General features: G+C 43.7%; 1 protein-coding gene across 1 annotated transcript in view; it reads right to left on the reverse strand.

Annotated features, from left to right (window-relative positions):
* ATP10A (ATPase phospholipid transporting 10A (putative)) overlaps positions 1 to 13,429 on the reverse strand; it is a 214,176-nt gene that overhangs the window by 20,124 nt on the left and 180,623 nt on the right. Inside the window, exons 11-13 of the mRNA XM_044229895.1 lie at positions 11,369 to 11,472; positions 11,147 to 11,273; positions 5,513 to 5,697 (exon numbers count right to left, since the gene is read on the reverse strand). Coding sequence (XP_044085830.1) covers positions 5,513 to 5,697; positions 11,147 to 11,273; positions 11,369 to 11,472 — 416 coding nt within the window. The remainder of the gene's footprint in view (positions 1 to 5,512; positions 5,698 to 11,146; positions 11,274 to 11,368; positions 11,473 to 13,429) is intronic.

Below are 13,429 nucleotides of genomic sequence, written 5' to 3' on the forward strand. Positions count from 1 at the left end.
AACCCTGTGCCGTTTTATGGGTGCATTTAGGCCATTCACATTGAGAGTGATTATTGATAGATACGTTTTTATTGACATCGAGTTACCTTTGAAGTCTTTCTTTCTGTAGAATGTCTCTATATTTCTGTTCAATGCTACTCTTGGGATTTTTCCTCTTTTATAGAACCCCCCTTAATATTTCCTGCAGTGTCGGCTTGGTGGTTGCATAGTCTTTTAAGCCTTGCAGGTCTTGGAAACTCTTTATCTCTCCATCCATTTTGAATGTCAGTCATGCTGGATAAAGTATTCTTGGCTGCATGTTCTTCTCATTTAGTGCCCTGAATATATCTTGCCAGCCTATTCTGGCTTGCCAGGTCTCTGTGGACAGGTCTGACGTTATTCAGATGGGCTTCCCTCTGTAAGTAAGGAGCCTCTTTGCCCTGGCGGCTTTCAAGAGATTATACCTACAATTATAATTTCTCAATTTGACTATCAGGTGTCGTGATGTTTTTTTGGAGTGTATAATCTTGGGTGGAGACCGTTCAGCCTCTAGTACATGAACGCTGGTTTCATTCGCGAGATTCGGAAAATCTTCATAAAGGACTTGTTCCACGATATCTTCTGGACTTCTTTCTTTCTCCCCCCCCTTCAGGAATTCCAATAATTCTGACGTTGGAACGCTTCATGGCATCATTTATTTCCCTAATTCTGCTTTCGTGGGATCTAAGCTGTTTGTTCCAGGCTTCCTCCTGATCCTTTCTATCTGTTTGTCTTCCAGATCACTCATTCTATCTTCTGTCTCAGTTACCCTAGCTTTGAGAGAGTTTAGATTGGATTGGAACTCATTGAGAGCATTGTGGACCTCCTCCCTGGTAGCTTTGAGCTCCGCCCTAACATTGTGAACATCCTGTCTGGTCGCTTTCAGTTCGGCCCTAATCAATTCTGTTTGGTCATCCATGGCTTTCTCCAACCTAGCTATTGCCTGGATAATTGTTAGCCTGAATTCTCTTTCCGACATATTGTCTATGTTGATAGCCGTAAGCTCTATTGCAGAAGGTCCATCCTCTGTATTTTTCTTCTGTTGGGCATTCCTCCTCCTAGTCATTTTGGTGGGAGAAGACTGAACAGATGTAGCTGGATGTATCTACTCTGGTGCAGTCAAGGTGCACCCTGGAACACTTCCTGATCTCCGTCTCAGAGAGAAGCCTCAGTCTGGGTGCAGAAGCTGAATAAATTCCCCCTTGGACGCTGGCAGTGCAGGTTCCAAGTTAAAGATCCTGGGGGCACAGGATCTTTTGCTCGTCCCCAAAGCCAAGGCAGTGGCGGCTGTCTGGGAGCTCCTGACCGCCAGAGAGTTCCAAGCAGCGATCGCACACTGAGATTTTGCTGCCGGCCCGGGCTGGGAGTGCCCGGCTTGCGCGCACCTCTTTTCAGAGGCGGCTGTGGGTCGGGCGCGCGTCTGGGGCACTGAGAACAGGGCGCTGGTCCGTAAGCCGCAGGCTGGGCTTTTGTGAGCCTCTGTCCCGGGAAGAGTTTTGCGCGCGCGGCTTAGACTTTGAAACAATGGCGCGGGTCAAGAAGCGCCCCCAGGCCTTAGAAACCCAGGAGAGCTGGAGGGACGTGCGCGCGCATCTCAAGCTTTGTGGTAGGGCTAGTGCACATTCTGCAGACCGGCGCAGCTCCCATCCCCTCACAGGGGCCGGAACCCCCGCGCTCTGGGGCGCGCTGGCGGCTTAGGGACCAGGAGCCGGTTTCTCCGCCGCACTCTCTCTGCCACCGCGCCGGGGAGGCCGTCTGGTACCAGGGACTTAAGCCCCTGTCCCTAGCCACCCCGATTCCCACAATTTGCCCCCACGATCCTTTGCTCTTTTGGAGTGCTTTCAACCAGTCTCCAAGTTAATGCTGGTCCCCAGACGCAGGGCACTCTCGCTCTTATCAGGGTATTACTTTTGCACCGGTCGCCTCTGGTGGCTCCCTCCCCCTTTTGTTTATCTTCCAATATCAGTCCGCTGTTCCCATTCCGCTTTACCTGCTCACTGGCATCTTCTGCCCCTGTAGAGATCCAGACGTGTATAATTCTGATCTCAGGCTGATTTCATGGGTGATCGGAGTTCTTTGGTAGGTAATCAGCTCACTTTGGGGTACCAGCTGAAAAGACGCCTCTTCCTAGTACCCCGCCATCTTGTCCCCCCCTCTTCACAGAATTTTAAAATAACCATTATTATTCAAAATGCTTACAATACAACCCCAAATTCATCAGCATGCAAAGAAGCAGAAAATTCTCAATGCATGTGAAAAAAGACAGTCAACAAAAGCCAAAGTGAAGATGTCACAGATACCAGAATTATTTGAGAAAGACTCTGAAACATCTATTATAAAAATGCTCTATCTAATAAGAGTGGACATTCTAGATGAAGAGAAAGAAAGTCTCACAGAAAAGACAAGATATAAAGAAGAACCAATAGAAATTTTAGAACCCCCCCAAACAAAACAAAACAAAACAAAACCCAAAAAAGTCTAAACCAAAATAAGCAGCTCATTGGTTTCTAAGTAATTTATGTAGATATTCCCTCCTCAATGAGGGGAAATAGAACTCCACACTCTTGAGTGTGAACTGTGCATAGTCCCTTCCTTCCAAAGAGTACAATATGGAAAGGAGAAAAAATAATCGGCTCACAGTGGAGAAAGCTGACAAAATAAAACCAACAGTGGTACATCATGTTGATAGAATGTACTTTTTAATATGATGTGATACAATGATGAAAATGGCGCTTTAGGCACTTTTAGAAAAACACCCGACCAATCCCCATATAAGGGTATTCTTTAAAATAACTGATTAGTACTCTCAAGTCATCAAAAAGTGAAAATTTAAGAAACCGTTACAGCCAGTAAGAGCCCAAGGAAACATGACAGTTAAATATAATGTGATATTCTGTATGAGATCCTCGAACACAAAAAGGACCTTAGGTAAAAATTAAGACAATGTGAATATAGCATAGATTTTATTTTATTTATTATTATTATTATTATTTAGAGGTGGAGGAAGTATTATTATTATTATTATTATTATTAATCTCAAGCAGGCTCCTGCCCAGCACAGAGCCCAATGTGGGGCTTGATCCCACATCCCTGAGATCATGACCTGAGCCAAAATCAAGAGTTGGATGCTTAATCTTGGACCACCCAGGCACCCTAAGTATAGATTTTATTTTTTCAAAGATTTCATTTATTTACTTGATACACAGAGATCACAAGTAGGCAGAGAGGCAGGCAGAGAGAGAGGAGGAAGCAGGCTCCCTGCTGAGCAGGCAGCCTGATGTGGGGCTCAATCCCAGGACCTTGGGATCATGACCCAAGCCAAAGGCAGAAGCCTTAACCCACTGAGCCACCCAGGCACTCCCCAAGTATAGATTTTAGTAAGTAACAGCATGTCAATATTGGTTCACTGATTACTGTTAAAGATGTTAATAACAGGAAAATTTTGGTGTGTATTACTTTGGAACTTTCAATACTATCTTTCCAATTTTTCTATAAATTTAAAACCATTGTGTATATAAAGTTTATTTTTTAAAACATCACTAAATAGCCCAACAGCAGAAAGGAGATAACAGAAGAAAAAGTTAGTGAACTCAAAGATCAATAGAAATTAACCAATTTTACCAAGAGAAAAAGAAAAATCAAAAAAATGAAGACAGCCTCAGGGAGCCTTGAGACAAACCAGAAGACCTGACATTCATGTCATCAGTCTTCCAGAAGAAGAGGAGAAATTGCAGTGTAGAAAAAAATGTCTGAAGAAATAAAAAATGGCTAAAAACCTGCCAAATTTAGTGAAAGACATAACCCCCTGGATTCAAGTAGCTCAGCAAATCCCAGAGTATCAATCTGAAAAACTCTGTGCCCAAACACACCATAAACGAACTGCTTAAGGGCAAAATCAATCAATCAACCAATCAATCAATCGAAACATCCAGATAAAAATGTTGCATTAGCTATAGGGTAACAATGATTTGGATGACTGTTGATTTCACCTAGAAACCATGGTGAAATAAACACATTCTCTGAACAAAGGAAAGTAAGAGAATCTGTTGGCAGTAGACCTACTTTAAAGGAATTGCTGAAGGAAGTTTTTCAGACAAGAGAAAAAAAATGCCACAAGGATGCTTTTAACACTGGGGATGAAAGAAGTGTGACAGAAATTCTCAATATTCACATAAATAAAATGGGCTATTCTTTCCCTTTTGACATTTTTAAAGTATGCTTTTTGATTGAAAGCAAAAATTATCTGACAAGGATTTCCATCTCTGTAGCTTTCATATAGAAGACGCCTACAAAGTAAAGAGGTAAAGGGACACACGGTGTGACAAGACTTCATTCTACTTGAAGTAGCAAAATACTGATTGTACTGACGACTTAAGAATGCATATTGTATTTTCTAGGAAAAAAAAAAGAAGAAGCTAAAAACCCAAGTAAGGTGTTATCAAAGAAATGAGATATATTAAAATGGAATACTAAAAAATGTTTTAAGGAACCCAAAGGAAGGCAGGAAAGGGAATGGAGGAACTGAAAACAGAAAGAATAATCAGGAAAAAAAAAAAGAAAAAGAAAGAAAGAAAGAAAGAAAGAAAGAAAGAAAGAAAGAACTACCAATATTAAGACTTCTAAACTCCACAGGGCAGCACAACACTGGTGAAGAGACAGACATGCAGGTCAGTGCAACAGAAAAGAATGTCCAGAAATAGACCTTAAAAAACATGACCAACTGATTTTCAACAAGGGTGTAAAGATGATTTAGTGGGAAAAAAAAAAGGCTTTTCAACAAATGGTGCTGGATGAGTGAGCTATATGCAGAAGAATGAAGTTTGACCTGAACCTTAGACAAAATTCCACATAAAATGGAATATGTCTAAAGGTACAGCAATAAACTACAAAGCTTTTCAAAGAATACATAGTACTAATCTTTGTGGCTAGACACATCTTAAATGTAACAGCTAAATGATAATCTGTAAAAGAAAAAGAAAAAAAGAATCAGACCTCATCATACAGTTCAAAAAGACGTTTCAAGTGGGAGGTCACTCAAGGAATCGGAGCCCAGGCCAGGTTTATGAGAAGTAGATACTCCCTACATACTTGGAGATTTAAATAGATAAATGTGATTGGGTGAAAAGTCTAGGTGCCCAGTGAAGCCTCCGCAAGGCGACCCATCCCATCCTGAGTATATCAGTGCTGAACGGACTGGTATGCTGACTTGTGTGACTCATGAAACAATTCTCCAATATTGTTGACATGAATATGTCAGGGAAAATCAGATTTAACTTTGCATTAATAAAGTCCAGAGATGCATCCCTTAGAAATTAAGAAATCCCATCAAATCCCACATCCTTCTAGGCAATGGTAAGAAACATGGAAGGAACCCAACACAGATGTAAACACAGAGGTAGAGGGCAAAGAAACGGAAGGCATTCCCTGTTGCCATGAGGCTGGGTGGGTATGAACCTACCCCAGGCAGAGCACGGCTTCCTGGAAACCTACATACCTGGGACTCAGCATTCAGGGTGATGACTTCCTCGTCATGGTCCAGCAGTTTGCAGGCATAGGCAATGTTAATGGCTGTTTCTTGTTTGTCACCAGTGAGAACCCAAATCTGCAGGCCTGCTTGACGCAATTTAGCAATGGTTTCTGGGACTCCATCTTGCAGGCGATCTTCAATCCCAGTGGCACCTGGTCAAACGTGCAAGTATAGGTGAGCCCCCTCCGCACATGCCCTCAGACCCTGATGGGGCACGGATGCCACTGCCAACATAGCAGCAATGCTAGCATGACCCCATAGATTGGGACCTGCTTGGTGCCTTTCTCATGTGGATGATGACTCATTTCCAGACCCTTGTGAACACTTTCAGTGTCTCCCTCGATTGACACGCACACAGTCGAGAATGAGTCAGAATAGCTGTGAGGCACCGAACGTAATTCTCTGTACTTACGAAAAAGCACTTCCAATGCTTCCTAACAGGCGGCTAATTTTTAACATAACAGATAACTTGGAAACAAAGCTTGTGGGAAGATGGTAGGAATGACCATATTCTGAAAGATGAAAAAGCTTTAAAAATTATCCATGACATCCACAAGCTATGCTCTCAGCAGTGTTTACTGTGAGCTGCCTAAGCAGACCACACAAGCCCATTATTTCTCAAAAGCAACATTACCCAGAATGTACCTTTTCCACAAACATAATTAATAAGCAGTGGGTCTCCCTACACAGTCTTCTGTACATTGGGACACATTTTCTATCCAGTGCAGAAAGGTGCTCTCCAGGTCACCCTCAGTTTTTTTCCTATTGCCAACTTAATGAGATGGTCTCTATCTTCCCTCTGGAAGTATAGCACTGACCAAGGACACCTCACTGGCCCTGCCCTTCTCTTTTATGTCACACTGTTCCCTGTGCTGAGAGGCTGATACAGGCTGAATGTGTCCCCTTACCCTCATAATTCATAGATTGAAGCCCTAACCCTCACTGTGATGGCCTCAGGTGGGAAGGTAGAATACTCATGAATGTGGTTAATGCCCTTAAAATAAGGGACATAAGAGAGATGATCTCCCTCCACCATTCAAGGATACAGAAGGAAGATAGCCATCTGCAAGCCAGGAAGAGAGTCCTTTAATGAACCGAACTGGCTGCCACTTTGATATGGAACTTCCAGCCTCCATAACTGTGAGAAATCAATGTCTGCTGTTTAAGCTGTCCAGTCTGTGGTACTTTGCTATGACAGCCTGAATGACTAAAACAGACACCACTTTCCTTTCTCCTCCTAGAACAGATGAGTTGGCAGGTGTAGGGAGGGTGGAGTCTTGTACATGTTCATGAGTATAATACGTGTACAAAAACATGCTTTTCTTAAGTATATCCTATAATGCACTTTCACAAATCACACGCCTGTTGGACCAGCTCTCCAGAAGCCCCCTCAAGGGTAAGTGGCAGTCTTCTCTCTTACATCTCGTGCAGCCTGTGCAGTGTGTTGGACCTGGGCCTATCTTCTATTTGAATGCACCAGAAGCCTAAGTGGGAACAGAAGTCTAAGGGCCCAGAAAAGGAGGACAAGATATTGCACCCAAGCTGCCCTCAGCTCTGAATCACGGAATCCTCAAGAAGAGGACGAAGCAGGGGTGTAGGGCTCAAAGTCTGCTTAGGAATAAAACCATGTTATGCTCCATGTTCATTGTGAGCATATTTTTGATAACCCAGGCACTGGAAGGCCGTCTGGTCTTGGACCTTCTCCCATCCCCCAGACCTCTGGTTCTAGGACGGGAAGAAAGGGTATGCTCTATGTCTCTGGCTCCCTATTTTCACCATCCAACAGAGCTGATATCTACCAAGGGATCCTAAGTATCACTTATGTTGTGGCACATTCCTGGATATCCAAGTGAAGGGGGAGGGATGATCACGTCTGCCTCCATGTACTCAAAATGTCTTATTCAGGGGCACCTGGGTTGCATAGTTGGTTAAGTATCCAACTCTTGGTTTTGGCTCAGGTCATGAACTCAAGGTCATGAGATCAAGCCCCGTATCACTGGGCCCCTGTGCTCAGCACGGAGCCTTGTTAGAGTTTGTCTCTCCATCTGTCCCTCCCCCTGTGTGTGCTCTCTCTCTCTCTAAAAAAAATCTTGTTCATACTTAATAACAACAATGGTTATGGAATAATCATAATGATGGCTAACCCTGATGAATTATTAAATGCCAGGCAAAAGTTTCTGCAACATCCCTAACATGTGAGTACTACAATTATCCCCACCATACAGATGTGGGAAGCAAAGGTGAGAAAGATTAGTTAGCAATGCAAGGGCTACAGTATTCCATACACAGTATGTCTCATGCTCCAAACCTCTGACCTGTACGGCTGCTCTAGGAGAACTTCGACTGTGGAACACAGCTTTGTGTGTAATTCAGCCAGTTACCCACACTTCACTAGACAGCAACTTCCTAGAGGGGCCTTGTAACTCCCCACCTTTGTATACTGGCTGCTCAGCCAGGGCTCCTTGATAAATGTCCTCTGAGGGAAAAAAAAAAAAAAAAGGCAGGGATGGACTCAGAGATAAATTCAGTCCTTCGGGGAAAACCTAACACCTTGAAAATAAAGCACCTTCATTTCAGGAGCTAACTGGCCAAACTAATGGGCCCTGACTGGGTTGCTGATCCTAACCTCTATGTGCAGCTTTGAATCAAATACAGAATATTATTGAACTCAGAAAGAGAATTATGTAAAGTATGTCTATCTCAGCATGAAATATGGCTAGGGATAAAGAGTATCTGAGGATAAAGTATTTGAGCTGAGGATAAAGATAAATCTCAGGGAACAGTCCTTTAAAAATTACCTGGAAGCACAGTGGTCTTTCTTCAGCTCTTTAAGGTAGCTTATTAGCAATAAAATCTATGTGACTTAGAGTAAATGCCACCTCTCTACAGCCTGAGCCTCGGGAGGACCTGGCATTTTGAGTGTTATAACAGGGTAGGTAGTAGGGTTCAAGCTAGTGCCACCATGTTTCACTGTGAACAAATGTCAGGTGGCCTTTCATGCGAGGGGAGTTCCAGATGACATCTGGAAAAACAAACAGGAACGCTGGGGAAAGGGAACAGAATGTTGTCCTTTGAATTAAGGTTCTTGGCCAGAACAGTATGGAAAAGGAAATTTCAAGCACACAGTGTAAGTGGTGACCCTTCTTTTGTAGTTCTCTGATGTTATTTAATGTAAGAATCTAAATGAAAATATTTAGAAAGTATTTGGCTGTGGGCTTATTTAAAATATAAATGGCTTGGGGCGCCTGGGTGGCTCAGTGGGTTAAGCCTCTGCCTTTGGCTCAGGTCATGATCTCAGGGTCCTGGGATCGAGCCCTGCATCGGGCTCTCTGCTCAGCGGGGAGTTTGCTTCCCTCTCTGTCAAATAAATAAATAACATCTTTAAAATATATATATATATATATATGTGTATATATATATATACATATATATATATGGCTTACTTTACATTTCTTAAAAATGAATCAGAGGAGTTGGAGTACAGTGTCTGTGGATAAAGCTGTGGTGAACACTAAGGCGGTGGCTCTCCTATTCTCCAGCTCAGGCTGGCTCATCATCTGAACCGTAAATAGCCCAGGCTGCAGGAGATGCTAAGTGTTTAACAACCAGCTAGCAGGAGGGAAGCTGATTTGTCGCATTTTCCCATTTCTGTAGTACAAATACACCCACCTTGGCCGATGTCAAACTACCAACAGCATCAAAAAGCTATGCAAAAATTCCTGAAAATTATGTGAAACAACAAAAGGTGACTGCAAAATTACTGAAAATGTATGGAGACGCTCTCCCCAGCAGGCATGACCAGACTCCAGCACACTGATGGTACCCACTATGGGCACTCCAGTAGTTCCTTCACTGACTCACCTCAGAGCCATCTGACACACCCCTGGAGATAAGCACCCACTCAGGATGACAGCAGAATGTGGCTGAATCAAGAGGCTGAAAAATTCTACTATCCCAGCCCCAACAGAAAAAAAAACTGGAATAGGGATAAGTAAAAAACCTTACTTTTAGATGCTTACATAGTTGCCCAAGCAAATATCAAAATCCAAGCTAGAAAGCAATTCCCCATATGTGAAGGCAGTAACCTCAGGCTCATCACCATGTGCTGCTGAATACTAGACCCTGTGCTTAGACCTCATTAGTGCTTCACTTGGCATCTCCTTTGTTCTTCCCCACAGGATTATTACCCGGCAGCCAAGGAGACTGGGATGCCAAAAAGACAGTGTCACTTGCTCAGGGTCTTATGGTCACTAGGGGATAGAGCCAGAACTGGACAACAAAGGCAAGGCTTGTAGACTCTGAAAGAAGGAAAAGTAGGGGTGCCTAAAAATATAGGTGGACAGCATGGGGACTCACAGCCAAGTCCTCCAACAGTTAAGGTCTCACCCTGTGGAAAAGGGGAGAGATTCCATCTGCCTTGCTCCACAGAGTAGGACCAGTGCCCACCGGAAGAAAGGACTGGGGAAGCAAATTTTACTCCATTCGAGAGTCAGAGCTTTCCAGGGAGAGTGCCCTGCAGTGAAGGGACAGAGAAGTAAGACAGGTACAACCTGTCTATGGGCCAGGAAGACCAGCAGGAACTCCTGCCTATCCCACAGGTATGATCAACAGAGTCTTCTGGAGAAGTATGTTCTAGATATGAATAGTCCTAGTGCAGTAAATCAAAACCTGGCAGGCTAGAAAAAGCAGAGCTGTCTTCCAAGTGTTTCATCTAATCACCCCCCCCCCCAGGAATACTGCTCATGAAATCTCTGCGCATCTAGATCTTGGGGCTTTTTTGAGCAGTGCATGCCTGCCTATAACACAGCACAGGCAAAAAAGAATATTATATGAAGTGTGTCTGTTATGCTATGGAACATATTAATCATTATATTAGATATGCATATACAGATATATAGGTAGCCCAACTCCTTCATCCAGGGAGCAAGACCAAATGAATTATAGCCTTTCTGTATTAAATGAAGAGGGATGAACTCCAGGTTCTCCATGCCCCAGATATACCATCTGACTACTGGAACCACGGGATGGGCTGTGTGCTGATCACAATCCATTCCTGCTGTGGTCACAGAGAGCACATATATAAAGACTCAGCTAATTTAATACAAACTTAGTATTAAATATTTTAAATATTAAAATAAGTATTCTTATATATACTAATATGACCACAGTAGCAAATGGGCACATTTTAGCAAAAATGAGCTCGTTTTCTTTTCATCCAAATTGAATCTATGAAACATTCATAAGATGTAAAGTGCAGCCATTTCTGGAGTCCAACAGTTTCTTTTTGTGTCAGGGGTAGGAGGTGGAGTGAGCCCTCATCTCTATTTTTGGTGGAAAAGCAGCGTTTAAGGGGAGGCAAGTCAGGTGTCACTGGGTGCCTGGTGGGACACACGGAATATCACAGAGACAGGCTGTGGTGTGAATGTTCTGTCAGGGGTGGCTGGGCCTGGAGGCCGTGCTAGCATCAGACCAGGCAGCTCCTGAACCATGCCCGGCAGGTGCAGAGCTGCCAGTGACTATAGCCATGTCAGGACCCCATTCAGGACGGTCTCTGCAAATTCCACACTGCTTGGTGCAACTCTTGCCCATGTGCATAATTACCCAACAGATGCAAATTCGTTTCTAGGCGAATGGCAGACTGGAAAAGCAGCTCTTCGCGGTTGTCCAGGGAAGATTCTGCTTCTAAGTGGCTTTGCAACCAACAGGCATACTCTTCTTCGCTCAGAACCTACATGAGACACACTGGTGAGTGCCGTAAAGGCGCCGAGCACCTTGAGGGTGGCGGTCAGCACCCGTGCTCCTGTGGCGGTGGCACCCACTCACCCTCTTGGCGATGCACAAGGTGCGCAGGCCTTCCACAGCATACAGGTTGAGGTAATTCTGAGTCTTGCTTCGGATTTTCTTTTGATGCCTTCCTCTGGCGTCATCTAGGTTGGGGTAGAAGCAGAAACACAGGTAAGTACAAACAGCAGAATCCAGCGGTTGGTGGACCGCTCCACAAACCTCAGGCAGCTTTGCATGGTGTTGAAACGACTTTGCACGTGCAGCCCACAAGAGAGGCCAGCACCACCCCAGAGGCTCCAGTCTGGAAGCTCCTCTCCCCCAGCTTCTGGCTAGCTTTCCAGGAAAACAGCCATGTTTTGGAGGCCTGAAAGTAGTTATACTCACAGACACGGAAATCAGAACAGTGGTGCCAGGGGTGGAGGCGTGGGGAGACAAGAGGAACTGTCTGGTGGGTAAAGAGTTTGCTTTGCAAGGTAAGTTCTGGAGATCTGTTGACCAGCTATGTGAATCCACTTAACATTACTATATTGAGATGGTAAATTTTAGGTCATGTGAGTTCTTTTTTTTTTTACCACAATTACAAAGGAAAAGCTAAGTCCACTAGTAAGAGTTCTCTAAACACACACCCCTTTCTGTTTCCTGTAGACACAGCTGAGTAGACTTACTGGTTAATTAGCAAACTTCAGAAGTGCTGACTCAGAGCCTCACCCGACTGTGGCATCCACGACAAGCTGACACACACTTTCCCAAGTCGACCATTTCCATGGGTCGCCAATTATGTGTGGAAAGGCATAACGCACTTTGGTTTGTGCGTGATGAAAGTATATGATGCCTGGGTCTCAGGACCAGTGCTCTAGCTGGCTGCATTTAGAATTGCATTTTGTTGCAGTGCTTTAAGCAGGAATGTCACAAGAGCCTTCTTCCCCTGTGACTTACTCCCACAACCTCCAGTAAGAAACACGTGTGGAGCCCTCCACACCACTAGATTCATCCCGGGTCTATGTCATCACATGTACGTAGTATACACGTTTCACATAAAATTTAAAGTAAAGCTTATTTTAAAAGGAACCACATCATATTTCTGACTGTTACTAATGACATTTGTTGAAATGAGACGCTCATATAAACAAAGAATTATTTGAGATTTTATTTACTTGTCAGAGAGAGAAAGAGAGAGAGCACAAGCATGGGGAGTGACAGGCTCCCCGCTGAGCAAGGAGCCTGAGACGGGACTCAATCCCAAAACCCTGGGATCATGACCTGAGCAGAAGGCAAACGCTTAACTGCATGAGTCACCCAGGTGTCCCTAAACAAAGCTTTATTAGGAGTGATCCAGTGGTGTCCATTGGCCCAGGAGGTGGATATAAACAAAGGTACATTCTCTTCCAGTTTGTGAAAAATTGTACTTTATTTTTTTTAAAGATTTTATTTATTTATTTGACAGAGATTACAAGTAGGCAGAGAGGCAGGCAGAGAAAGAGAGGAGGAAGCAGGCTCCCTGCTGAGCAGAGAGCCCGATGTGGGGCTCAATCCCAAGACCCTGGGATCATGACCTGAGCTGAAGGCAGAGGCTTTAACACACTGAGCCACCCAGGTGCCCCGAAAAATTGTACTTTAATAAAAAGTGCTGTTTCTATCCCCAGAACACCAGTAGTTTTACCAGACAGAATATAATATGTGCAAATATCACATAAGACATACTTTTACTAAAAATATTATGTTTTTCATCTGAAATTCAAATTTTACTTGGCATTCAATATATTTTGTTTGCTAAATCTGGCAATTCTACTTCCACCCTGGTCTAAGACAGGCTGTCTACAACCTGAGTCAGGTCCTGGGCAAACTGGATCTGGGAGGAACACTTTCACCTCTCAGACATGTGTTCTCCATAGAGAAGATAGCACCCGCAAGGGCCTAAAATATTGGTTCTGGGGCAAAAAAAAAAACACACAAAAAAACAAACCCAGAACTAATTTTACTTATATACCTAAAACATACTTAGGCACAGATATATATATATATACAGTACATAAACAAATATACAGCATATCTGTGGCATTAAAATGTCACAGGGAGATAATTTAAAAATGTCTAAAAAGG

This window comes from Neovison vison, chromosome 13 (genome assembly GCF_020171115.1).
Source record: "Neovison vison isolate M4711 chromosome 13, ASM_NN_V1, whole genome shotgun sequence".
Taxonomy (NCBI): Eukaryota; Metazoa; Chordata; class Mammalia; order Carnivora; family Mustelidae; genus Neogale; species Neogale vison.